The sequence below is a fragment of the Medicago sativa genome, chromosome 6 (genome assembly GCF_051527215.1).
Source record: "Medicago sativa cultivar Bolivia chromosome 6, Bolivia_mono, whole genome shotgun sequence".
In the NCBI taxonomy this organism is placed as follows: Eukaryota; Viridiplantae; Streptophyta; class Magnoliopsida; order Fabales; family Fabaceae; genus Medicago; species Medicago sativa.
Genome location: NC_140754.1, coordinates 13,609,463 through 13,634,134, shown reverse-complemented (window position 1 = coordinate 13,634,134; position 24,672 = coordinate 13,609,463). Strand labels below are relative to the sequence as shown.

At 34.8% G+C, this 24,672-nt stretch overlaps 4 protein-coding genes across 4 annotated transcripts; 3 read left to right on the top strand and 1 right to left on the bottom strand.

Annotated features, from left to right (window-relative positions):
- Positions 1–6,980: 6,980 nt before the first annotated feature.
- LOC146913017 (F-box/LRR-repeat protein 16-like) lies at positions 6,981–8,903 on the top strand. Its single transcript, XM_085720852.1, has 3 exons — positions 6,981–7,291; positions 7,360–8,192; positions 8,642–8,903. Exons 1-2 carry the CDS (start codon positions 6,981–6,983, stop codon positions 8,180–8,182), a joined length of 1,134 nt encoding a protein of 377 aa, XP_085576978.1. The 3' UTR covers positions 8,183–8,192; positions 8,642–8,903.
- Positions 8,904–11,211: 2,308 nt separating this feature from the next.
- Positions 11,212–14,570, bottom strand: LOC146913016 (uncharacterized). Its single transcript, XM_085720851.1, has 6 exons — positions 14,448–14,570; positions 13,100–13,167; positions 12,741–13,006; positions 12,167–12,656; positions 11,965–12,070; positions 11,212–11,571 (listed from the first exon to the last, which is right to left on the bottom strand). The coding sequence occupies exons 1-6, from the start codon at positions 14,568–14,570 to the stop codon at positions 11,212–11,214; spliced, it is 1,413 nt and encodes a 470-aa protein (XP_085576977.1).
- Positions 14,571–14,715: 145 nt separating this feature from the next.
- On the top strand, positions 14,716–16,480 carry LOC146913015 (uncharacterized). Its single transcript, XM_085716277.1, has one exon. The coding sequence runs from the start codon at positions 14,716–14,718 to the stop codon at positions 16,453–16,455; it is 1,740 nt and encodes a 579-aa protein (XP_085572403.1). The 3' UTR covers positions 16,456–16,480.
- Positions 16,481–18,826: 2,346 nt separating this feature from the next.
- Positions 18,827–23,393, top strand: LOC146913014 (uncharacterized). Its single transcript, XM_085720850.1, has 3 exons — positions 18,827–20,134; positions 20,252–20,475; positions 21,092–23,393. Exons 1-3 carry the CDS (start codon positions 18,827–18,829, stop codon positions 23,391–23,393), a joined length of 3,834 nt encoding a protein of 1,277 aa, XP_085576976.1.
- The last annotated feature ends 1,279 nt before the right edge of the window (positions 23,394–24,672 follow it).

Sequence of the window (24,672 nt, the reverse complement as noted above, 5' to 3'; positions counted from 1 at the left end):
TTCCAGATCTAAGTTCATATTCATAATCTATGTAGAAAATAGTTTAGATTAGGGTTTCGTTCCAAGAAGTTTTAAAAAGATTTGAAAACGTCGAAACCGTAAGATTCAAGTATAGATCTGCTCTTATCAAAGCCTCGTTTCAAAAAATTAGTATCAGAACCATAAAGAGGAGGCAAAGACGAACATAATGGTGTTAAAATTTTTAGAAAAAACCTCAGGTACGACGGCGCCACCGGCGGGCCACCGTACCTGCACCGTTGTGCTCGTCGGAGAAGATGATCGGAGAAAGGGAGAGTTGCAGAGCTTCTCTCAATAGGAGAGAGCTTAGAGAGAGAAAGAAAGTTGCAAAGTGAATTGAACCGGTCTTAAAGCCATTATATAGACCTCTGAACCAGACAAGTTCAACCCTGGTTCACTTCTGCTTCGCCTAGAACCATTAGATCTAGGGTTTATTGGAGCTGGATCAATCCAACGCTCCTGATGCGTTTGGATGATCCAGGATCCATTTCCCTTTGGGACTGGACCTTTTTCTTTGCAGTTTTTTCGTTTTTTACTTGTTTCTTGCTATTTTGTACATTACTTTTGATAATTGCACCTCTGATGAATTTAAAATCTCTTATAAAAATTCCATAAAAATTCATAGAGTTTTCTTGATGGTTTTGTGATGTTTTTTGATAGTTTAATACTGGAAAACTTGATAGGAAATATTGATGCTAATTCTTGTTTCATTATTTTTTTGATATTCATGTTAAAAACTTGTGAAAATTGGCTTAATTTTGTTTCCAATTCTTGATCTACATTTGTGAGTCATAATATGTGATTTTGTGAGGAATTTACTACAGCTTGATTGTGTTTTTACTGAATATGTGCATGGGATGTTTGGTTGCTTATTTTCTAAGTTTTGTTTGTGAACAAATAATGTGGAATTTGCCTAATTTTGGTCTTAGATGTTTGGAAGAATGTATTCCTTTAATCCTCTTTGTGAAAACTGAATTAAAACTCTTTGGGAACTCTTTGAAATATGGGGATTATAGGTCATATTCAAACCTTGCATTGGTGATGAATTTTTAGGTCTATTTAACATTATTTTTGCTTGTTTTTATGTCAATTCTCTTACTTTTGTTATAATAGCTTTTCCTTGCTCTATATCTTATGCTACTAACATCTTCATCTCATGTTTCATATATTCCATAAGCATATTTCATCCTTCAACATTAGTTTCATTTCTTGCACTTCAATTCATGCAATACTTAGTATGTAAAGACCTAGGGATTTTGTAATTTTCTTTATGCTTCTAAATTCTTGCAAGACCATAGAATGTAAACTAGTGCATGATGTAAAGGACAATGGACTCTAATGATGTACACCGACACAAGCACCGACACATGCACACACTTCACCTAGATACTTTAGATGTATGGCTAGGATATGCATGTTTAGATGTATGTTTAGGATTGAATGTTTAGATGAATGCTTAGGTTTTACACTTAGAAAAAATCAATTTTCCAAAAACTTGAACAACATAACTTGAAAACCTTTTCCAAAAAATATAGGAGTCAAAACTCCTTTGCATTTTCTCTTTTATTTTCTTAATCAAATTTCAATGAAAATTAATCATACTTGACTTTTTTTTTCGAGATAACTAATTCCACCTCACCTTTTCAAAATCTTATGCCCTTGAGGCCTCTCTCTCTCATTCTTCAAAATTTCAATTTTCAAACTTAAAATCAACCAACAAAAACAAAAACATTTTTTGGAAGAGAACTACGGTGGATTTGATCCCTTAAAAGGGTACGTAGGCAAGGAATCAAAATTCCTTCAATTCAAATAAAACAAAAATTCAAACACATTCTTCTCCCTCCAATTCTTCACTTAGTAAACTCTTAGGTGTAAATGTCATTTTCAAATAGCATTTAAAAATAAAGCGCGCGCGTAGAAAGTAAAAACGGTTCCTATAGGATACTATAGTCGTTATGGGTGCCTAACACCTTCCCATAGCGAAAACAACTCCCGGACCTCGATTCTCAAGGGTTTTGCTTATTTTTCCCTTCCCAAGAAAAAATGAGATATCAAAGGTTAAAAAGGTTCAAACTTAATCAATGTTTGACACCCGAAAAACCAAGATAAAACACTCACAGCTTCATTAAAGTCTTTTAGTCTATGAATGCATAAATATTAAATCTATATGCATGCTATCTCTTTTACCTCGGATCCTTAAACGATCCCTCTAGAGGTAAACTATATGCTTACTTAACTTGCTACGTGAAGGGATATCTAATCGATTCACGTCTTACCATACTCATAAGGTCACTCTAGCTCCCATACGAAGAGAATACTCTATATCACTTCGCACCTTATCAAGCATAAAACTCATGCCTAGCGTTCTATTTCTTTATAAGCTATTCTAGTTCTTGACAAGCTATGTCAAGGCTCTACTTTTATTCCCGATCTTAGTTCATCACTACCCCATCGTGCTTAAACTCTCTTGAGCCAACCTTGCGATAGATGCTAAGTTTGCCATGGTTTTCGATTCAAGGGTCGATGGATGACATGTGCAATTTTCAATAATTTCTAAAGACCGAAAGTACCGAAAACCCAAATTCCAAGCCATTTATAAGTTCTAAGATTTAATAAAACCATGTTTGTTCCAGTGGAAAAATAAGTGAAAACAGCAAGAGAATACTTCGAAACGATCGCTACGGACCCCCGCACGACTGCCCCCAAGCACCCGATCACAGAACAACGCGGAGGTTGCCCTGTCTGGGGCGCCTGGCGCCAGGGTTAGGGCGCCTAGCGCTGGCCCTCTGACTTGTGGGCGCCTAGCGCCCTTGTACAGGTGCAGCGCTCCGAAGCTTGCGTTTTCGCATGTTCCGGCTGCGGGTTTTCGCCATTTTCGACCCAAAATTCGTCCAATTAGACCCTGTAATGCACCAAACTCATCCAACAACATGTATAGACTTATTTAAAGACATCTCATGGCAATATTAACACATAATCAACAAGATTTACTTTGGGGTACTAAATTTTCATATAAGCTAAACTAACATAAATCATGCTTTTCTCACAAGATTTGCTTCTTTGCGTTGCCGCTTAACGTAGCTTCCCGAACACTAGAACCTTGTTCACTTTGAACATTCAAGTCCATAACCTCAATAACATAACGCTAATCCTGAGAGTCTACTAATTCCGCCAATGTACGTCGACTGCTCTCTATCTTGTAGCCTTGCGCTTAATTTCCGGAATACAATTCTGTTCTAACTACGACCCTTACTGAAGCTTCAGGTCCTGCTAAAATATTTCCATATTCTTCAATTACGGGTATATGAAGTATCAACAACAACTTACTCAACGCTGTCTAAACTTCCTTTCTTAGCATTGCCTTACATTCCCGGAGGATTCATACTTATACTTGCTTAATTCACCGGCCACCTACTGGCACGATCAACTTTTTACTAATACCCATTCTGAGTTCTTACTTCTGAGTTCACACTTTCCGGTGCATCTTCATCACATACTTCGTTCCTCCTGGGTCCTATTCAGCTCTCAGGCATCCATTCTAATCGTCGAATGCTAAATTGAGTTGATCAGGCTCAACTAACATCAACAACTAGAACGTTTACCCGGAACCCAATGGTCCCACTACCTTTGTTGTAACTTAATGACCCAAGGCACGGTCTGAATCGACCTGCTCTGATACCAAATGTAACACCCAAACTGCTGAAATAGTGGGGCAGGTCTATGCTTGTTAGCAGATTTTATTAGGTTGGCTACTTAAATAAAAAAAATCACGATACCTGACGCGGTTCTAGAAACAACGACAATTCTCACTATAATTTGAAACTGCAGCAGTTTGGAACGACAAAATTGAACAATCAAAAAGGGAAGAAAACGAAAAAGAAACAAGAATTGATCAATAGGGAAGAATAAAGAAGAAATTTGAATGAAGGAGATGTTTTTGTTCTCACGTTCGGGGTTGTGGAATGGAAGAAATTTTATGAATGTAAGTGATGAATTTAAGGACATCCAGATGAAAGAAATTTGATGTAAAAATTTTATTTGTTATAAGTCTTGTAGTGTAAATTAATTAAGATTGAACACCTTAATATAATTAAATAAAAGAGTAAATTACTCTCTTCTCCCCTCAAAGATTCTTGAATTACACTCCCCTCCCCTGTTATGTTAAAATATACACTCTCCTCCCCCCTTATTCCATATTAGAAAACATTTCATTCCCCTCCCTTAAGAGAAGCTTGAATTACATTCTTCTCTCTTCTTATGTTAAAATCTACACATTACTTCCTCAATAATCTAGCAAAAATAAAATAAAATAATCTAACACACTTAAAAAAAAAAGTACCGCGGGTCTATTTTAACATAATCAAAATTTGAATACATATTTTTCGCTATTTTTTATTCACAATTACATTAACATATAATTTTAAATCCTATTATAAAATATGAAACAACCAAAAAATAAAATTACAATAATTACTAAATACAATAAAATATGGTTATATAAAAATTAGTTATATACTATAAATTATAAACTTAATAGCAAAATGTTTATGTTTAATTACCATTGATATTTAAATTATAAAGAAATGAATTTATTTTTCTTAAATGGTGGTTCAAAATTAGTATATATCATAAAAATATTTATTTATGTTAAAATAGATTAAAGTGTAGTACATATTTAATTATTAAGGGAGAGGGTTGTAATTAAAGCATCTTAGAGGGAGAGGAGTGTAGATTTTATTTTTAAAGGGAGGGAAGTGTATATTTTAACATAAGAGGGGAGGGGAGTGTAATTTACTCTAAATAAAAATTAAAAGTATTAAAAGTTACCTTATGATTAAGATGAACTTTTTTTATTTTTAGAAAAAATTGATTCATTTATTTGACATTTAATGTTGCCTATGCATATTACATTTTGATTGGTTGATATCATGAGAGGGTAAATTACCCCTAAACAAGAGAGGGTAACGTAGTTCTCACCGGAATTAGGACAATATCATATTTATTTCCAAACAACATCTTAAGTTATTATTAATGTAAGAAACTTTAGTCCCATAAGTTATTATTACAAACAACAAAAATGATCAAGGTGTCTAATGAACAAACAAACAACATGAGAATAATTGTAATTTAAGTAACTCAATCGGAAAAAAAAAAAAAAAACAAGTTATGAATCAAATTGTATGATACTAGTGTAACGTCATACATTTTATTTTAAAAAAATTAACGGAGTTTACACATAAATAAGTTTTTCAAATTTTATTTGATTTTTTAGTTTGATTTTATCCAGAATTTTGACATTATGTGGAACTTTATCTTCATATTTAAAATTGAAACAATAAATCACCGTTTATTGAAACAAAAAAGGTTAAATTTTATGAAGATATAACTATTGTTGTGAGAATGATAAAATAGTGGGACAAAGTACAACTATGCTTAAAATATAATACTATATGAATAATTACTATATTCTTAAAAATATATCTAATTAATAACAGTTCAAATTAACTTTGGTTTTTCAGTCATTCAATATATTAAACATGTATGATTACCTATGTTTTAATCTACCATTATTAATAAAATTATTACTTTTTTTATTTAATCACAATACTCTCTTGGATTTCAATTATAAAAAAATATCTAACTTTAAAAATTTACTTATATGCAATTAGTTTTCTTGATTCTAAAAAATATATAAAATTATGAAAAGTACCATATATTGAAATTGTTTTATGGGAATAAAAAATTTAAAAAAATAAAACATACATGAATTAAAATGTATATTAGGCTAAATAACATTAAATAGAATCAAAGTAAGTTATATTTTTATTTAATTTAAGATAGAAAAATGTAATTTTTTATATTTTATATTTAAGATTGGAGAGAATCCCTAAAAAAATATTGGAGAAGACTATTTTTCTCGGAAGCAATTTTTTTTTTTTTTTTTGGTTACAAGGAAGCAAATTATCTCTAGTGAGAAAAACTTGAGAAAACAATTCTATTTAATCTCCTCCCTTCATTTTTTTAATTAGAGATCAAGGGTCACAAATTTAAACACTCTAACCTAATTTCGTTATATTTTGATTGTTCAAAAAAAAAATAATTCGTTATACTTTACTTTTTAATTTCGAATTCATCGTTTCCCCTTTTTTCAAGCAAACACTTCCTCCATCTTAAAGTTCCTAACCAAAAACTAGAAACTAAAACCTCCACCAAACGTGGGGAAGGAAAAGGTAGTAGATCTATGTCAGGCACCTAGAAATACACAAAACAGAGGGTCAACCTTTTCACATAGTTAATAAAATTTTGAATGGTTAAAAAGAAACGTTGTCTTCCAACTTAAATTAAAATAGCGAATGAATTTTCTCAAACTTCTAAAATAGATACAATACTTTTTTTTTTTGAAGGAGATACAATACTTTTTAATATTATTTAAAAAGATGATATTTTTTCTTAAAAAACTTATAACAAACGATGTCATAGAGCTCGTTTGCTACAGATTAAAATAAAAGCGACTTTAACATTCAATATTTGAGAGATTATTATTAAGAGATTTTATAAAAAATTAGAATCTTTTTGTGTTTGTTTTTTGTAATAAAAATCGTTTTATTTAAAAAAAATTATTTCAATATTTTAACACTAATTTCTTTCTCCTCTAAAAGGGATTTTTTTATTTTTTATAAAAATTATTATGCAGTAGTGTTTTTGGTACAGAAAAATATGGAGTGGTTATTGTTTTTTGGAAAAAGACACAAAAATATATTAAAAAAAGGGACAAATAAATCGATATATAGTTAAAGAAAGATTGTCACAAAAAAGCCCATTGCACAATGCATATGTATACAAACTACCCCCTAGTCCTTTTATCGAAACCCTAAAACACAATAAACCTGAGGCACCGTATGATTTCTCTCTTCAATTTCCTTTCCAACCGGCCTCGCCGGTGCTCGTACCATTCCCTGCCAATGAAAAGGAAAAGAAAATCTTCACTGGAAAATTTACCACCAGTGAAACTCTTCCAAAATCCAAAAAAAAGGAAGAAGATAACTCCTTTAAAATCTCCACAACAGTTAGTTCAGGAAGAAACATGTTCATATTTACCTGATGATTGTTGGGAAATTGTCTTCAGATTCATCATCAACGACAACAACCGTCGTCACTGTTTAAATTCTCTATCCCTTGTCTCCAAACAGTTCCTCTCCGTCACCAACCGTATCCTATTCTCATTTACTATCTCTGATCAAACATGCCTTTTCCTTGATCGCCTTTTTGAAAGGTTCACAAACCTCAATTCCCTCAACATCTCGCATTACAACTGTGACCTGGACATGCTTCTCTGCAAAGTCCCTCGTTTCCCATTAAATATCACATCACTCAAAATCCATTAAATATCACATCACTCAAAATCTTCACCAATCAAACTGATGCAATCCACTCTTTGATATCCAAGTTTCGATGTTTACAACATTTGGATCTTGAAAACAATTATTATTATCTGAAGGATAAACATGTTGCCCGGTTGTCTTTGTTTCTTGTTGATTTGGTGTCTATAAACCTTAGAGAATGTTCCAACCTCACAGAATTATCCTTGTTTTTACTAGTTAGAAATTGTCCTTCACTTAGTGTGATCAACATGGAAGATACAGCTATTGGGAAAGAGAGATTAAAGAACAATGATTCTTTAAGAAATATTGGTGTATACGCTCAATTAAAGTCTCTCTATTTGGGTCACAATAGCTGGTCAAGTGTCGAAAAAATCAAAATGTTTGGTTCTTCTTTCCCCAATTTGGAGTTGCTTGATTTGTATCGTTGTAATTGGGTATCTAATGATATTTGGCAAGTTATAAGGAGATTTGATATGATTACAGATTTGTACTTAGACGAATGTAAAGCAGATGTGGACATATTTGAAATGAACTTTGTACTTCCCAATCTACAGGTGTTGGACTTGTCAGTAACAGATGTTCAGGATGAAACACTCTATGCGATCTCAAAGAGTTGTCCTGGGCTTTTGATACTATCACTGAATGATTGTTACGATGTCACAGTGAAAGGAGTGAAAGATGTGGTAGAAAACTGCAAACAACTGACAAAGATTGAAGTGCCAGAAACAACTGAAATTTTGGAACTCGCCATGGATCCCTTCTATTCTAGTGTTCTGAATTGACATGAACATTGTAAGAAATTATTTTTAAAAATTGTCAACTTACAAAGGTGCATTTAGTTATTAGTCTGTTGTTTTTGTTGTTGTTGTTTATATTGATAATTCATAACCAAAGTATCTTGGGGTGGGAGTATAATTTTATATTCAATTAAAATAAATGTGAAACAAAGATGATATGAGCTCATTAATTATTATATTGGCTAATTAGAACAATGATTCCGCAGCTGCTCTGCCTTAACTTTTAATTATTATTTTGGGAAATGTGACGGATTGTAAGAAGCAGTTTGGTAAATCGTGATGTGTGTTGGTTGGTGTCATCAATACTGCTCTGCTTAGAGTTTCATCCATGGTCACCGGTCCCATTGTTCTGGAATCTAGTGGATGTTTGGGCTTCACAGCCAATTAAGCGCCATTTGAAAAAGGGGAAATTATCACTGTTGATTCATTTTGTGTATGCTACAGGTTACCGGAGATCAAGGGAAGATGGTTGCATTATAAAGAAGTTTAAGAAAGTTTGGAATTAAAGAAATATCTAGAACCGGAAGATTTCAAAGCTCAATTGAGTACCCAAGAAATTTCTTTATTTTGTTCAATTTCTCGTTCACTGTTTTGTGATATTTGTTGGAGCAAAATGTCTGTCTTGTTGGATTAAAGTCAAGTTTTCCGATTGATTGGCAAATTTTATTAACATCATTGTTATTGTTTATTCTGATTGCTGAGGTTACCTATGCTTTATTTGGTAATAAATTTGATGAAATGTATCAACTATACGTTAGGTCAAAGTTAAAATAGATTCTAGCTTATGACAGCTTCTCAATTAGAGAATTATTCGTTTCTTTTACTTTAAAAGAAGCATTTAGAAGTTTTCAGGTGTTAGTAATTTAAACTTTAAATTTCAATGTTTGGTGATATGAATAGCCAAACCAATGAAGTGGAATGTTTCTGAAAAGAGTCAACATAGTTGGTTGAATGTGCAAACAGTGGTGGTGATGGAAATGAGAGCTTGTTTAGACAAACAATTTCTAAGTGGAAAAGGAAAATCAGTTTAGGAGAAGAAAATGAATAATAGACAGCATTTGAGGATTCAATTATCTATTGACTATAGAAATTGTAGACAGTGCAATTGGCTACCTTATAAGACATGACTGCAAACTGTGAAAGAGGACAAGTAAATTAATTACACACAATTCATCGCATAATTCTTTAGAACTGATAGAGTTATTCATCGCATAATTCTAGACAGCAGGACTCAATTGCATTGAAGGTTGAAGAACAAATACTGAATTTTGGATCCTGAAGTATCTATCTAGCAAGAACATAAATCATGAGCCACGTAATATTTTTGCTAATATAAGCAAGTAATTTAGTTAGCAGTAAAATGCAAAGTACTTCCATTTCTCAGTAACTTGTCCATCTTAAGTTTCTTGGTTTATCACTTCCTTTTACTTGATATAATCTGATTGTAACTACTCTTGTGGTTATTATGTTCAATAGCATATATTGTAGCCGCCCTGAGATTGGCACATTCTTTATTATAACTGCAGTCCATAGCATGCCACAATGATTTAAAATTATGTCACACTTAAATGGATATTTAGCAACCATTTGGAAAACCTAACATTAACTCCCTCAACCACATGATTTGGACATATGGGAGCTCATCCATACACTTCTCTTGAAGAAGAAGAACTAAAAATCCATACAATAGAAAAATAGTAGATAATGAGAAGAGCCTAGAAGCACAGCTGCACGAAGAAGTTTTGAGAAGTAAACAAGAAATATTAACGTTGCATCCCCTAGTCGATGGCTATTGAATTCTAGAATCGTTTCGCCCTATAATCCTTATTAGTATGATTTGAAGAATGTCGGCTTGATGGAACTGTGCGAAAAAAGAATATCGCAAGGAGCCATTATTTAATGTCAACGGTGAAGAGATATATGCGAGCATCGAGATGTGTACATGATGGCGGGGAAACGTGAATTAGCAGCTCACGGGAATTCGTAAGTGATTAAAGTGTGAAGTAATTACTCCTAGAATCCTATCAATTAAAAATCTGTCAACTACAAATTCGGAGAAATATGAGATATGTTCTGCTTCACATTCTAAGACTATATACTCTTTTCAGAAAACATTTACTTCTCCCAAGTTTTCAAATTCACTAATTTTAATTTTTGTTAAGGATGAAATTCGTTGCATTTCATTAGCTAGCAATTTCCAGATACATGACGGTACACAAGAATAAATGTGGAGGCTAGGATTATATGGGACTACTTGACTAACTCGTGAGCACACCATTAGCTTAACATTAATTTAAGGAAAGTTTAACTATTAACGTTTTATCCACTCAAAGTAATGAATAACCATATATAGTATGTACTTTGTAATGGCCTTCGTACATTGGAGATTATGTTAATTTAGATGCACCATTTCATGTATATCCCAAATGTGCAAAGGAATACGAAAGGTCTTGACATCCCTTAAAGTCTCCATCGCCGTCGAACACCGAGGAACAACCTCTCAGAAATTTCCTAACTACCAGTTTTGGTTTTTCTTCATCACTCTCTCTAGTTCACCTTCAATCGGGCACCAGAGCAACACAAGATTATCACCCATGGGGACGAATTTGATATTAGTGTATCTACCCGTCCAGAGGGTTGTCTACAGCCGTTTCAAATCCCCTAAATAAGCCGGAGAACCCACAAAACATTGATCCATATCTATGAAGATGGATACATGAGACTAAGAGTCTGTTTGGTTCGAGAGTTTTGGAGGGGAGGGAAGGTGAGGGAATATTTTTAATTTGCGTGTAAATTACAAACGATAATTTATATAAATTTTTTGATATAGATAACAGATTATAAGGATAGTTATTTGTGACTTTTAAATGTAACAAACTATACAAACCATATTTATATTTTTCAATGACAACAATAATATAACAATTTTTTTTTTATCTTTTTTAATAAAATCAACAATATCATATTATTATATAAAAATTTGTATTATTATTTAATCGTTCTAATTATTATTCCTACGGAGCTTTGAAGAAGGAAAGAGCATAGACAGGAAGCGCGGTCAGGACAGATTTAAGAAGAGTTAAACGGCCTCTGAAAGACAGGAATCGACTGTGCCACCCCAAAAGTCTAGACTTAATATTAGACACCACAGGTTCCCAAAAGACTAATCTGTGAGGATCACCGCCAATTGACAAGCCAAGATACACAAACGGTATTTTTCCCACTTTACAATTTAAAATAGATGATGCTTCTATCAACCAAGAATCCCCAATATTAATACCAACCAATAAGCTTTTATGAAAGTTCACTTTAAGACCAGACATATCCGCAAATAAATTCAAAACCGCCCTTAATGCTCGGACATTGGCCCAACTCTTTTCACCAAGAAGTAGTGTATCATCCGCAAATTGCAAATGAGATACCACAACCGATCTTGATAATCCAACTCCGTATCCCGTATACAAATTATTTTCCACACCAGCGCTTGCATCATAACATTTAGGCCCTCAGCTGCTAATAAGAAAAGAAAAGGGAGAGAGGGGATCTTCCTGCCGCAATCCACTGTGAAGAGGAAACTCATCAGTTGGACTTCCGTTTACTAAGATAGAAGCAGTGGCTGTTGTGACGCACTCTTTGATCCATTTCCTCCATAACACCAGAAAATCCACCTTTTGCATTACGGCATCCAGATACCCCCAATCAACCGAGTCGTAGGCTTTTTCAAAATCAACTTTAAAAAGCATCAATTCTTTTTTATTCTTTTTTGCCTCATCAACCACTTCATTTGCAATTAGAATGCCATCTAAAATCTGTCTATCTTTCACAAAAGCTGTCTGAGTCTCAGATACAGCCTGACCAATAATCATTCTCAACCTGTTGGCCAACACTTTCGACAGAATTTTATACAAACATCCCACCAAAGCAATGGGCCGAAAATCCTGTTAATGAACCCAAAATTCCTTAATGAACCCGAAATTCACACCAATTGGACCAGGACTTTTATAACTATCACAGTCCCACACCGCCGCTTTTACTTCTTCAGCTGAAAAAGGTTTTATTAGGCCGCTACCTTCCACATGAGACAAACTTCGAAACCGCAAATTTCCAACCTCGCGCCTTATGACATGCTGATCCGCAAAATGATTCTTAAAATGATTAAAGACTGCATTTCGGATTGGCTGCACACCTTCCACAAGCTCTCCATTGACCATCAAAGGCACAATGGCATTTCTCCTCCGACGGCTAGATAAAATAGAATGGAAATACTTGGAATTAGCATCTCCCTCCTTCAACCAAAGCATCCTTGACTGTTGCCAACTAATACTCGTACTAAAATGTGACAAAGAACGAATGTCATGCGTTAAACCTCTCATTTCATCAATCTCATCCTCCAACAGTTCACCATCCTCCCCTTTAACGTCCAACTCAGAAAGACGAGATTTTAAGGCATCAATTCTACCTATAATATTTTTAACATGAACCATATGCCACTCCTTCAATGCTCACTTAATCAATTTTAATTTTTCTCGAAGAACATAGCCACCCCACCCTTCAACTTGAAATGATTGCCATTTTTCTTGAACAAACTGTTTATAGCCCGGCATCTCTTGCCAGCATTTCAACATTCTAGAAGGACGGGGTCCCCTATTTTCCTCATCCACAGACAACTGCAGGGGGCAATGATCAGAGAGCCCCCGTAAAAGGGCTACCTGAAAACAATTCGGCCATTGAAGACACCATTCCTCTGAAATTAGAAAACGATCTATCCTGCTCATGGAAGTGCCATCCCCTTTGTACCATGCGAACCATCTACCACATAACGGAAAATCTATTAACCCATTCTCATCGATAAAAAGATTAAAATGTTGGAACTCCTGGACTGAACTGTGACCCCTAACTGACCTTCTTTCCTCCGCATTACGGACAGCATTGAAATCCCCACAAACACACACCTTTTCACCCCCTAACAGCTGCAAACGATCTGACAAATTAGTTTATTATAATTATTCTCTTTTCTGTGAAAAAAATACTAAAAAAACTAATTATTTAGTTATTCTATTTTTTGTGAAAGAATTTTTTTAGAAATTCTATAGTGAGCTACATTTGTCTCGTGTTTGATTTTTATAATAAATAAATTATAATTACTATATTAAAACAATGCACTATTGACAAACAGTTGTATCATATATGAACCGTATCTTCCAACCATATTCATAAGTGACACATTTGCAGAAAATAACACTTGAAACAATGAATTATATTTGTCATGTGAGCTTAGCTCAATTGGCAGGGTCATTGCATACTATATGCAGGGGTCGGGGTTCGAACCTCAGACACCCCACTTCTTCACATTTAAAATGTGTGAGCTCAAGCCACTAGGCTACTTGACAAAAAAAACAATGAATTAGATGGGTAATTTGTTTCCTACTATCTATAGAATATATGGATAGGAATAGGCTAAGCCGAACTATAAGGGCCTACGCCCTAGTCTAGTACAAGCCAGATCAAGTTGTTTTTTCAATAAATAGAGAAGATTTAAACTCTTTTGGAAGTTTAATTAGTTAAAAAGGCCAAATTACAGGCCATAAAAAAAGTCTTTTAAACCTATAAGGCTGACTTACTTAAGTAAAGGTAAACAATATTATTTCTTACTTCTATCTATTACTATAAAGTGTAGCTCGACCTAGCATATTCCATGCGGATGATAAACTAATGTTTTTTTTTTGAGAGAACTTATGTTTTTATTTTGAAAGGATGAGAAACTCTTCTATAGTCTCGGAATATAAAAAGGAACATAAGGTGTCGGTTCAATTTTCAAGGGCAAAAAGCGTAAAAACACTTGACCCTAATTTTTTTATTATAAAATATATTGTTTCTACAGTCTTTTTTACTACGTGCTCACAAACCCTGATTTATGTGTGACGCAATCTTCTTCGTGTTCTCAAAACCCTCACTCTCTCTAATTAAATTCTCAAATAACTTTAGAAGTATTTGTAGTTAAAAAATATTCAAAAAACAAAAACAGTGAACCCATGCTAGCATTTGTAGTAAAAACTATTTTGGAAGTATTTAAAGTTTTGATAAAAAAAACTATCTTAGTTAAAAAATAGAGTTTACGTTTTAAAAAAAAAATAAAAAAAATCCACAAAGCCATACTTATTACATATTTTCCCATTTCATTGGATCAAATCAGAAAAGCCCATTATAAAAAACAGATCCAGCAAGAGAGAAGCCCAACTTCATAACTAACCCTAATTTCATCTTCTTCCTTCACGCGATACAGCCACAGCCGCCGCCCAACGGACCTGTTTTTTTCGGTAATATGACGTTCTTCATTCTCACTCTCACAACGCGCGTTTTTTCCGGTACCCATGTTTCGTTGGTTTTGGCGAATTCGTTCACGAATTTTCGCGAACCAGTACGCGAAAGTACCGCGAATCGGTTCGCGCAAACCAATTCGCGGTTCACCGTCAATCCAGCGAATTATGTGACTATGGGCTGAAACAACAATTTCACATATGAAAAGGAAGAGAACTTCTTCTGTTAAATCTTCCCAAAAAATGGTTTCTTCCATTGAAACAAAAAGCAAAACTACTATTGATGCAGCAATATATTTATATTTACCTGATGATTGTTGGGAAACTGTCTTCAGATTCATAATCAACGACGGCGACGAAATCAACAACCGTCGCAACTTGAATTCTCTCTCTGCCGTATCCAAACGATTCCTCTCCATCACCGACGGCCTCCGATTCTTACTTACTCTCCGCCAGAATCAAACACAACCTTTCCTCCATCGCCTCTTCAGAAGGTTCACCAACCTCAACTCCCTCAATCTCTCGCGATACAGTGGTGATGACATGGACGACCTTCTTTGCCAAATCTCTTGTTTCCCATCATTGAAAATCACTTTACTCAATATCTCCTATCAACCCACAGTTCCGGAAAATGGACTGCGAGCTTTCTCTCAGAATAATACAATTTTGACCTCTCTCACTTGTTCCAACATTTATGATATCAATGCCACTCATCTGTTACTTATAGCCGAAAGTTTCCCTTTACTCGAAGAACTCGATCTCAGCGAGGTTGGAATGTTCATGGACACTATAGCTGACAAGTCTGATAGCTATGTCCATGGGGTTCAGGCTCTCTCACTCGCACTTTCCAAACTTCGCAAGGTTAATCTTTCTTACTTTCCCATCAACAATCAATCGCTTTTCCACTTGTTCAACAACTGCAAGCTTCTGCAGGAAGTAAATATGTTTGGTTGTCATGCATTAACCAATGCAGGCATTGCTTCTGCTCTCCGTGAGAGACCAACATTGACGTCTTTATTGTTATCAATATCACTTCACGATGAATTCACTGCTTCGCATTTAATTGACTCATTGGTGAGTTTGAAGAGTTTGACTTGTCTTGGTTTGTCTGCTTTGAATATCTCCGATGAGTTGCTCTACACTTTTGCAAGGAAACGTCTTCCTTTGACAAGACTTGACCTTAACATTTGTTTTGGCAATAATTATGGTGGACTCTTTTGTTTGTTATCAAAGTGTCATCAAGGTTTCCAACATTTGGATCTTGAAGATAATAGGTTTCTGAATGATCAACATGTTGTCAAATTGTCTTCTTTTCTTGGTGATTTGGTGTCCGTAAACCTTAGTAATTGTAGCAAGATCACAGAATCAGCTTTGTTTGCACTTGCTAGGAACTGTCCTTTACTTGGTGAGATCAGAATGGAAAACATTGGGGGTAGTGTAGTAAATAATGATTCTTTGGCGTATTTTGGTGTACATCCTCTATTAAAGTCTCTCTATTTGGCTGAAAATTCTTGGTTAAGTGATGCAAATATCATAATGTTTGCTTCCATTTTCCCCAATTTAGAGTTGCTTGAATTATATTCTTGTAATGGTATATCTAGAGGGATTTGTCAAGTATTAAGAAGATGTTGCAAGATTAGGCATTTGTGCTTAGCCGATTGTAAAAAAGTGAAGCTACGTGGGACGAACTTTGTAGTTCCCAAGCTGGAGGAGTTGGACTTGTCAAATACAAAGGTTAATGATAAAACACTCTATGCGATCTCAAAGAATTGTTGTGGGCTTTTGCAATTACAACTTGATAATTGTAAAAGTGTAACAGAGAAAGGAGTGAAACATGTGGTGGAAAATTGCACACAACTTCAAGAGATTTATTTGGGGAAAATTCATTTAAGTGACAAAACTAGGGAAATCTTTTCGCGTCATGGATGCCATCTTTGCTAGTATTCTGAAATTGCTATGGTAAAGTTTGAACACTGTAAGTTGTTTTTGTTTTAAGATTCATTTATTTGAGAAATTACTTTTTCAGAATTTCAACTTAGAAATGTGCATTTACTCATTAATTGTACATGATAATTCCCTAAGGCTTTGTTTGAGAGTTTGGAGGGGAGGGGAAGGCTTTAGATGGCCAAAAATATAGGGGAAAAGGGTAAAATCTTTCTTAATTTTTGAAAGAGTAATTTTAAGTAAAAAGATAACTGAATTTTTTATTTTTTAAAATTTGCATATAGTGCCGATCCTTGCTATTAGCCTCAGTTTTCTTCCAGGCAGTTTCTATTCTTTGGCAGGACAATCTCCAAAACCATATCAGAAAAGTATCAATTATTACTTGAAACCCATCACATACTCATTCTGAACGACTTCTTAAAAACTTGATCCAAAGCAAAACTTCATCAAACTGAATTTACCGGAAGCAATCATATAGGTGTCTCATATTCTCATTCCGGTATACCTGTATAGGTAACTCATTAGTAAACAAAAAAAGGCATTCTTATATGCTGCATGTTTTTTAGTGAGCTGCTGTCTAGTTTGCTTGTTTTGATGCCTATCTAGTAATTGATCAGTTTTTTGGGTGGGGTTTACTGCATTACCGCGGCTGTTATATAAATATATGACAGTAGCAGCTTCAATTGATGCAAATTAGCTGATGTAGTTTCAATTTTGGGAGTGTTCGTGCAGTGATTTTGTTTTGGTTTTATGCACTGTGTGATTCTGTCTTGGTTTAGTGATTTAATTTCAATTTATGGGGCAGCTGTTTGGTAGAAAAATTATAATAATGTCTTGTTACTACTCTTCTTTATCTTATATTAGTAAACAACAAGTCGTTGCTACACTTTTTGTTGTTGTACTACTACCACACGACTTTCTTTCACGCATCATATGATTTTGTCGTTGTGGAATTGTGGTTGTTAATTGGGTGTGGGCTTCACAGCCAATTGAGTGACATTTGAAATACTGTTGATTCATTTTGTGTATGCTACAGGTTACTGGAGATCAAAGGAAGATTGCACGTCAAAGACATTTAAGCCTGTCATGTTGGATTGTTGTGAAGTTTTCCATCTGATCTGTTTTAATTTTCTGATGAAATTGATGAAATGTATCAACCTTAATTTCCATCTTTCAAGAGATCAGTTGACTTTAGGCTGAAAACTACCTGCGATTCTTAAAGCTAGATATTTTTAATAAGTTAGTCTTTTTAATTTTTTTGCAACAAGTTGGTCCTTTAATTTACATCATAAATTTTTCCCACCACTACCCTCTTTAAATATTTGTTTGCGTGGACTTTAATGCCGAGGTTGGTCGGTTCAAATTCACTTGTCTCAAAAATAAGATTCATAGGCGTATTATCCAATATTGGTGGCAAACAAAATCGATCGATTGCTTAAATTATAACGTTGTTCATGAGATCTTTATCAATCAGGGGAAATAGTTGTTGTTTGTATAACTACTAGAATATTGCTAATAAGATTTGGCAGTATTTCAACATTGAAAATACTAATAGTTATATATGCAAAATCATGCAATTGACGGTATTGATAGTTCTACAATTGCATGTACTGATAGTTATACTCAACCAAAGAATGAAACGGTAACAGAATCAAGAAAGAGATGTACTATCTCGCGACACTGAATACGATAAACCCATTTATCAGGAATGTATGCAGCCATTTCCTCTTCGGTTCAACGTATTCACATCCCTTTGACTTCAAATCATACTTTAATTTCCTCCACTTTATGCACATGTTATCCTTTAGTATTTTTTCTGTTTGCTTAGATATTTCAGGAACAAATCAAAAAAATATAAGTTAGAAGAGATGAGTTGATGCTGATGTTACAAAATAAAGAGGAAGAGGAGATTACTTGTGATGCAAGTAAGCTCACAAATGAGGAAGAAGAAGTTACTTGAGGATCAAGTAACTTGAATATGCCAGCTGGACTTTCTGTTATGGCAGTTAGATGAGTAGCATTAGTATATGATTAGTGTATGATAACTACAATAGACTCTCATTGGTCTATAAATAAGCGTATACACTTTGTATCATTTGATTGATTCATTAATAAAGTTTTTCACTTTCATTTCATTTTCTCTCTCTCGAGTTTCTTGTTATGGTATCAGGAGCCTTCTCTTTGGGGAAGGTGGTTACGATTCAGTTACGCACCGTTTCCGCCATGGATGCGTGTTTCTGAAGCTTTTTCAAGCTTCTTACTTTTTTCTTCTTTCTTCTCGTTGAAGATCCTTTCTTTTTCGTATCTCTTTTCTCATCTTTGTGTTGATTCCTGAATCGTTCAGATTTTGATTTTCTTTCAATCAATCATGGTTCGAAATCAAGATCCAACACAAGATTATTCTTCACCTTACTATGTTCATCCCAGTGATGGACCTCATTCAGTTGCAATCAAGCCTCAATTGAACACGTCCAATTATCAAGCTTGGGCGCGTGCTATGCGTAGAGGTCTTGGTGGCAAGAACAAGTATCAGTTTGTAGATGGAACAATTCCTCCTCCTACTGATAATGATTTGAATTTTTCTGCATGGGAACGTTGCAACAATCTTATCCACTCATGGATCATGAACTCTGTTTCTGATAGTATTGCACAGAGCATTGTGTATATTGATAACGTTTCTGACGTTTGGAATGAGTTGAAAGAACGTTTTAGCAAAGCTGATCGTATTCGTGTTTGGAAGCTCAAATCTGAGATCAATAATCTCAAACAAGGTACTGGTTCTGTTAATGACTATTACACTGAATTGAAATCTCTTTGGGAAGAGTATGATAGTCATAGACCTACACCTTCATGTGTTTGCCCTATGAGATGTGTGTGTGCTTCCATGCGAAATGTTAAAGAATTTAGGCATGAGGATCAAGTGATTCAGTTTTTGAGTGGCCTTAATGAAGGTTTTTCCATTGTTCGTACTCAAATTCTGCTTATGGATCCATTACCTCCTCTCAGCAAAGTTTACTCTTTAGTGGCTCAAGAAGAAAGTCATGAAGGTATTGATGCTATTGATGATAGTAAAGTCTTGGTTAATGCTGTTGAAACCAAGAAACCTTATGGTAGAGGCAAGGGATCCATTTCTCAGGGAGGGAAAAGTGGTAGACAATGTAGCTTTTGTGGTAAATCAGGTCACACTATTGAGACCTGTTACAGAAAGCATGGCTATCCTCCCAACTATGGTAATGGTAGATTCAACTCTAATGCAAATTCTGTGCAATCTGAAGATCCTGATGAAAGTTGTAAAGGATCTACTGAGACTGCTTCTGGTTCATTGCCTGCATTTACTAAAGAACAGTATGACAGCATTCTTGCCTTAATTCAATCCTCTAAGGTTGCATCTCCTCAGTCTTTGGTAAACCAGGTCAGCACTTCAGCTTCAATTGGTCATACACCAGTTGAAGCATCTACTTCAGGTAATGCTTATTGTTCCCTACCTGTTGCACATTGCCTGGCCTGTGTTAAATCTAACTCCTGGATATTAGATTCAGGAGCAAGTGATCATATTTGCTCTTCTTTGAACTGGTTTACTACATATTATAACATTGAGCCTACCAATGTTAAACTTCCTAATAATACTATTGTTGTCACTAATATAGCAGGCACCATCAGTCTCACACCTCATCTAGTTTTACATAGAGTTCTATATCTCAAAGATTTTTCTTTTAATTTGATTTCAGTGTCCAAATTATGTTCCAGTTCAAATTGCACTTTACATTTCTTTGACAAATATTGTGAATTGCAGGATATGACTTCTCAAAGGAAGATTGGTTTGGCTGATCTATGTGAAGGATTGTACAAACTAAACCTTGAAGCTAGCATGTCCAGAGTCATGTCTGTTTCAGTTGCTGATCCCAATATCATTCCTTCTTCAGCTCTTTGGCACTATAGGCTAGGGCATTTATCTCATTCTAGATTAGCTATTATGAATAAGCAGTTTCCTTTCTTGCAAACTGATCCCAACTTAGTGTGTGAAACTTGTCATTTTGCTAAGCAAAAGAAACTTCCCTTTTGTATCAGTACCAAAAGAGCAATCAATAAAATGGATATTTTGCATTTTGACATTTGGGGTCCTCTTTCTATTAAATCCATTCATGGTCATAGTTATTTTCTTACTGTTGTGGATGATTATAGTAGATTTGTATGGATCATTTTATTGAAATCAAAATCAGAAGTTCAATTACAAGTTCAAAACTTTATACTTTTTGCAGAAAATCAATTTGATTGCAAGGTTAAAACTGTCAGAAGTGACAATGGTCCTGAGTTTGATTTACAACAATTTTATGCTTCAAAAGGAATTTTACATCAAAAATCTTGTGTTGAAACTCCCCAACAAAATGGGAGGGTTGAGAGAAAACACCAGCACATATTGAATGTTGGAAGAGCGCTTCTTTTTCAATCAAAACTTCCTAAAAAAATTTTGGTCTTATGCTCTTGTGCATGCCACTTACATCATAAATAGAGTTTCTTCATCCATTTTAAAGGATAAATCTCCTTATCAACTTCTTTTTGATCAAAACCCTGATTTTGATAGTTTTAAAGTTTTTGGTTCATTGTGTTTTGCTTCTACTCTTTGTTCTCACAGAACTAAGCTTGCTTCTAGAGCAAGAAAGAGTGTTTTTCTTGGATATAAGACTGGTGTCAAGGGTTTTGTTCTCTTTGACTTACAGTCTAAGCAGCTTTTTATTTCCAGAAATGTCGTTTTTTATGAGTATGTTTTGCCTTATAAAACTGCTTCTGATCCTATTTCTGCTTCTGATGCTACTTCTGCTTCTGATCCTATTTCTGCTTCTGATCGTACTTCTGCTTCTGATCCTACTTCCGCTTCTGATCCTACTTCTGCTTCTGATCGTACTTCTGCTTCTGATCCTACTTCCGCTTCTGATCCTACTTCTGCTTCTGATCCTCCCTCTGCTTCTGATAATTTTCTTGCGTCTGTCCCACGCGTAGCGTATCATAATCAGGATTCTTTCTCTGATTCTCTTCCCATTCCTCCTATCAATCATAATGATTCTTCCTCTCCTATTATAAACCCTCCTATACCTAATCTACCTGATCCTATAGATGATGTTGAACCTGTTATTAGAAGGTCTGAAAGAGTAAAAAATGTTCCTGTTAAGCTTCAAGACTATGTTTGTAACTCTTTCACAGATCAACCATCTTCATCTTCTTCAGGTAGTTTATATCCTTTGTCCAATTTTACTTCTTCTCATTTTCTTTCTCCTTCACAATCACGTTTTACTCTTTCTGTTACTTCCCACACTGAGCCCAAATCATTTGAAGAGGCTATGCAATCTGAGTACTGGGTTGAGGCAATGAATGCTGAGATCCTGGCTTTAGTAAAGAATGGTACATGGACATTAGTTGATTCTCCTCCCAAAGTCAAACCTATTGGGAACAAATGGGTGTTCAAAATCAAGTATCATTCTGATGGCACTATTGAAAGGTACAAAGCCAGATTGGTTGCTAAAGGGTATAGTCAAATTGAAGGTCTTGATTATTTTGAAACCTTTTCACCAGTAGCAAAGATCACCACTGTTAGAATGCTTCTTGCTTTGGCCTCCATCAATGATTGGTTCTTGCACCAGCTTGATGTGAACAATGCTTTTCTTCATGGTGACCTCCATGAAGATGTGTATATGCAGATCCCACAGGGTGTTCATACTTCCAAACCAAATCAAGTCTGCAAGTTAAATAAATCTCTTTATGGTTTGAAGCAGGCCAGCAGGTCCTGGTATGAAAAGTTAACCTTGTTTCTCACTCAGCAAGGATATACTCAAGCTTCTGCAGATCACACTCTTTTTGTGAATGATTCTAATGATTCATTCACTGCCCTGCTCATTTATGTTGATGATATCATCTTAACTGGAAATTCTTTGCCAGAAATCACTAGAGTCAAGCATTTACTTGATGCATCTTTCAAAATCAAGGATTTAGGTCAACTGAAATACTTTCTTGGTCTTGAGGTCGCTTATTCCAAAACTGGTATTTCTGTTTCTCAGAGGAAATATTGTTTAGACTTGCTCAATGACTCTGGTTTATTAGGTTCTAAACCTGTTTCCACACCTATGGATCCTTCTATCAAGCTGCACCATGATGGGGGGCAACCCTATGAAGATATCTACTCATATAGAAGGCTTGTAGGCAGATTAATATACTTGACAAACACAAGACCAGACATTTGTTTTGTGGTTCAACAACTTAGTCAATTTCTGTCTGCACCAACCAAAACTCATTACAATGCAGCATGTAGGGTGATTAGATACTTGAAGAATTCACCAGGCAAAGGTTTATTTTTTTCTAAGTCATCACACATACAGCTTTTAGGCTTCACAGATGCAGACTGGGCAGGATGTGTTGACACAAGAAGATCCATAACAGGCTTATGCTTCTTCCTTGGTTCCTCTCTTATATCATGGCGCACCAAAAAGCAAAGCACAGTGTCTAGATCTTCAAGTGAAGCTGAATACAGAGCACTTTCAGCTGCAGCTTGTGAAATGCAGTGGCTGATTTACCTTCTCAAGGATTTAAGGATTCACAACACTAAGCTTCCTGTATTGTATTGTGATAACAGAAGTGCTTTACATATTGCAGCCAATCCAGTGTTTCATGAAAGAACTAAACATCTGGAGATAGATTGTCACTTTGTAAGAGAGAAGGTACAAAATGGAACTATGAAGCTTCTCCCAGTTTCAAGTGCTGAACAAGCAGCAGATTTCTTCACCAAACCACTGCATCCTAAGCCTTTCATTACTCTATTGTCCAAGCTTGGCATGGTAGATATATACCAAGCTCCAGCTTGTGGGAGGCTGTTACAAAATAAAGAGGAAGAGGAGATTACTTGTGATGCAAGTAAGCTCACAAATGAGGAAGAAGAAGTTACTTGAGGATCAAGTAACTTGAATATGCCAGCTGGACTTTCTGTTATGGCAGTTAGATGAGTAGCATTAGTATATGATTAGTGTATGATAACTACAATAGACTCTCATTGGTCTATAAATAAGCGTATACACTTTGTATCATTTGATTGATTCATTAATAAAGTTTTTCACTTTCATTTCATTTTCTCTCTCTCGAGTTTCTTGTTAGCTGAACTATTAAAAATTTATACTAGACCTGAATTAGCTCAAGATGTTAGTAATGTACGACTCATGCATGTCTTTCCAACTAAGACAATTGATACGAGCACATTGATGTTTCCTTACCAAGATCCCTATTGCATTCAATAGATTTTTACCTTCCCAACCGATTGGATTTCCCAAAGGATCTACATCAACAAGTACAAAGTCTCCGTCTGGCATGTCCCGCACACCTCGCATATGTGTATAACCTCGAGCTCTCATTCTTTACTTGAACTTTCACTTGTACTTCTGAAAGAGACTCAATGTGATTTCTCTCTTTTCTTTAGATCATCCAAAATTTCGTTTAACATTCAACTATCTACGATTCCTCATTGCACTTTCTACAGAAAGCAAAGCAAAACATGATCAACAGTGCAACATAATATGGTTTTTAAATTTTCAACAACCTTAAAAGCATCATAAATACTTGCTAGCACTACTGCTGATCACATGCATGCATGTACGATCCATGTAAAAACAGTCTTTATTGACGTAGTAACACCAATCCAATCACACTTGAAAAGTAACGCCTTAGGACAAGAAAACTTATTAACATAGTGTTTGATTTTAAAAGAGATTAGTATCTAAGTGATTGACACCTAGATATACACAAAACAGAGGGTCAAACTTTTGACATAGTTAATAAAAAAAAGAAACATTGTCTTCCAGCTTAAATTAAAATTGCAAATGAAATTTCACAAACTTCTAAAATAGATACAATACTCTTTGAAGTTATTTAAAAAAAAAAAAGATTTTTTTTCTTAAAAAAGTTATAACAAACGATCTCATAGAGCTAATTTGCTTGAAAAACTCAACATCAGTCACCCTTTAATGTCCGTGTTCCGTTACCCTCAACTTAGAGTAACCAACAAGCCTACCAACTTTATGGATGGAATGTACTCTCTGTTATCCAAGTGTCAATGTATACAACATTTGGATCTTAGTCAGACTTATTTTCTGAATGATCAACTTGTTGCCGAGTTTTCTTTGTTTCTTGCTGGTTTGAAGTCCATTGAACTTAGTTTTTGCCTTGATCTCACAGAAT

Excerpts from the sequence above, each read along its gene's own strand:
- LOC146913014 (XM_085720850.1), top strand. The coding sequence starts at position 18,827 with ATGGTTCGAAATCAAGATCCAACACAAGATTATTCTTCACCTTACTAT. Across the intron at positions 20,135-20,251 it reads TCAGTCTCACACCTCATCTA|GATATGACTTCTCAAAGGAA; the intron begins GTTTTACATAGA and ends TGTGAATTGCAG. Across the intron at positions 20,476-21,091 it reads CAAACTGATCCCAACTTAGT|AACTAAGCTTGCTTCTAGAG; the intron begins GTGTGAAACTTG and ends TTGTTCTCACAG.
- LOC146913015 (XM_085716277.1), top strand. The coding sequence starts at position 14,716 with ATGAAAAGGAAGAGAACTTCTTCTGTTAAATCTTCCCAAAAAATGGTT.
- LOC146913017 (XM_085720852.1), top strand. The coding sequence starts at position 6,981 with ATGAAAAGGAAAAGAAAATCTTCACTGGAAAATTTACCACCAGTGAAA. Across the intron at positions 7,292-7,359 it reads CTTGATCGCCTTTTTGAAAG|TCCCTCGTTTCCCATTAAAT; the intron begins GTTCACAAACCT and ends TTCTCTGCAAAG.
- LOC146913016 (XM_085720851.1), bottom strand. The coding sequence starts at position 14,570 with ATGGGTACCGGAAAAAACGCGCGTTGTGAGAGTGAGAATGAAGAACGT. Across the intron at positions 13,168-14,447 it reads AGGAAGAAGATGAAATTAGG|CTGTTAGGGGGTGAAAAGGT; the intron begins GTTAGTTATGAA and ends GATCGTTTGCAG. Across the intron at positions 12,071-12,166 it reads CCAATTGGTGTGAATTTCGG|GTTGAGAATGATTATTGGTC; the intron begins GTTCATTAAGGA and ends GTTGGCCAACAG.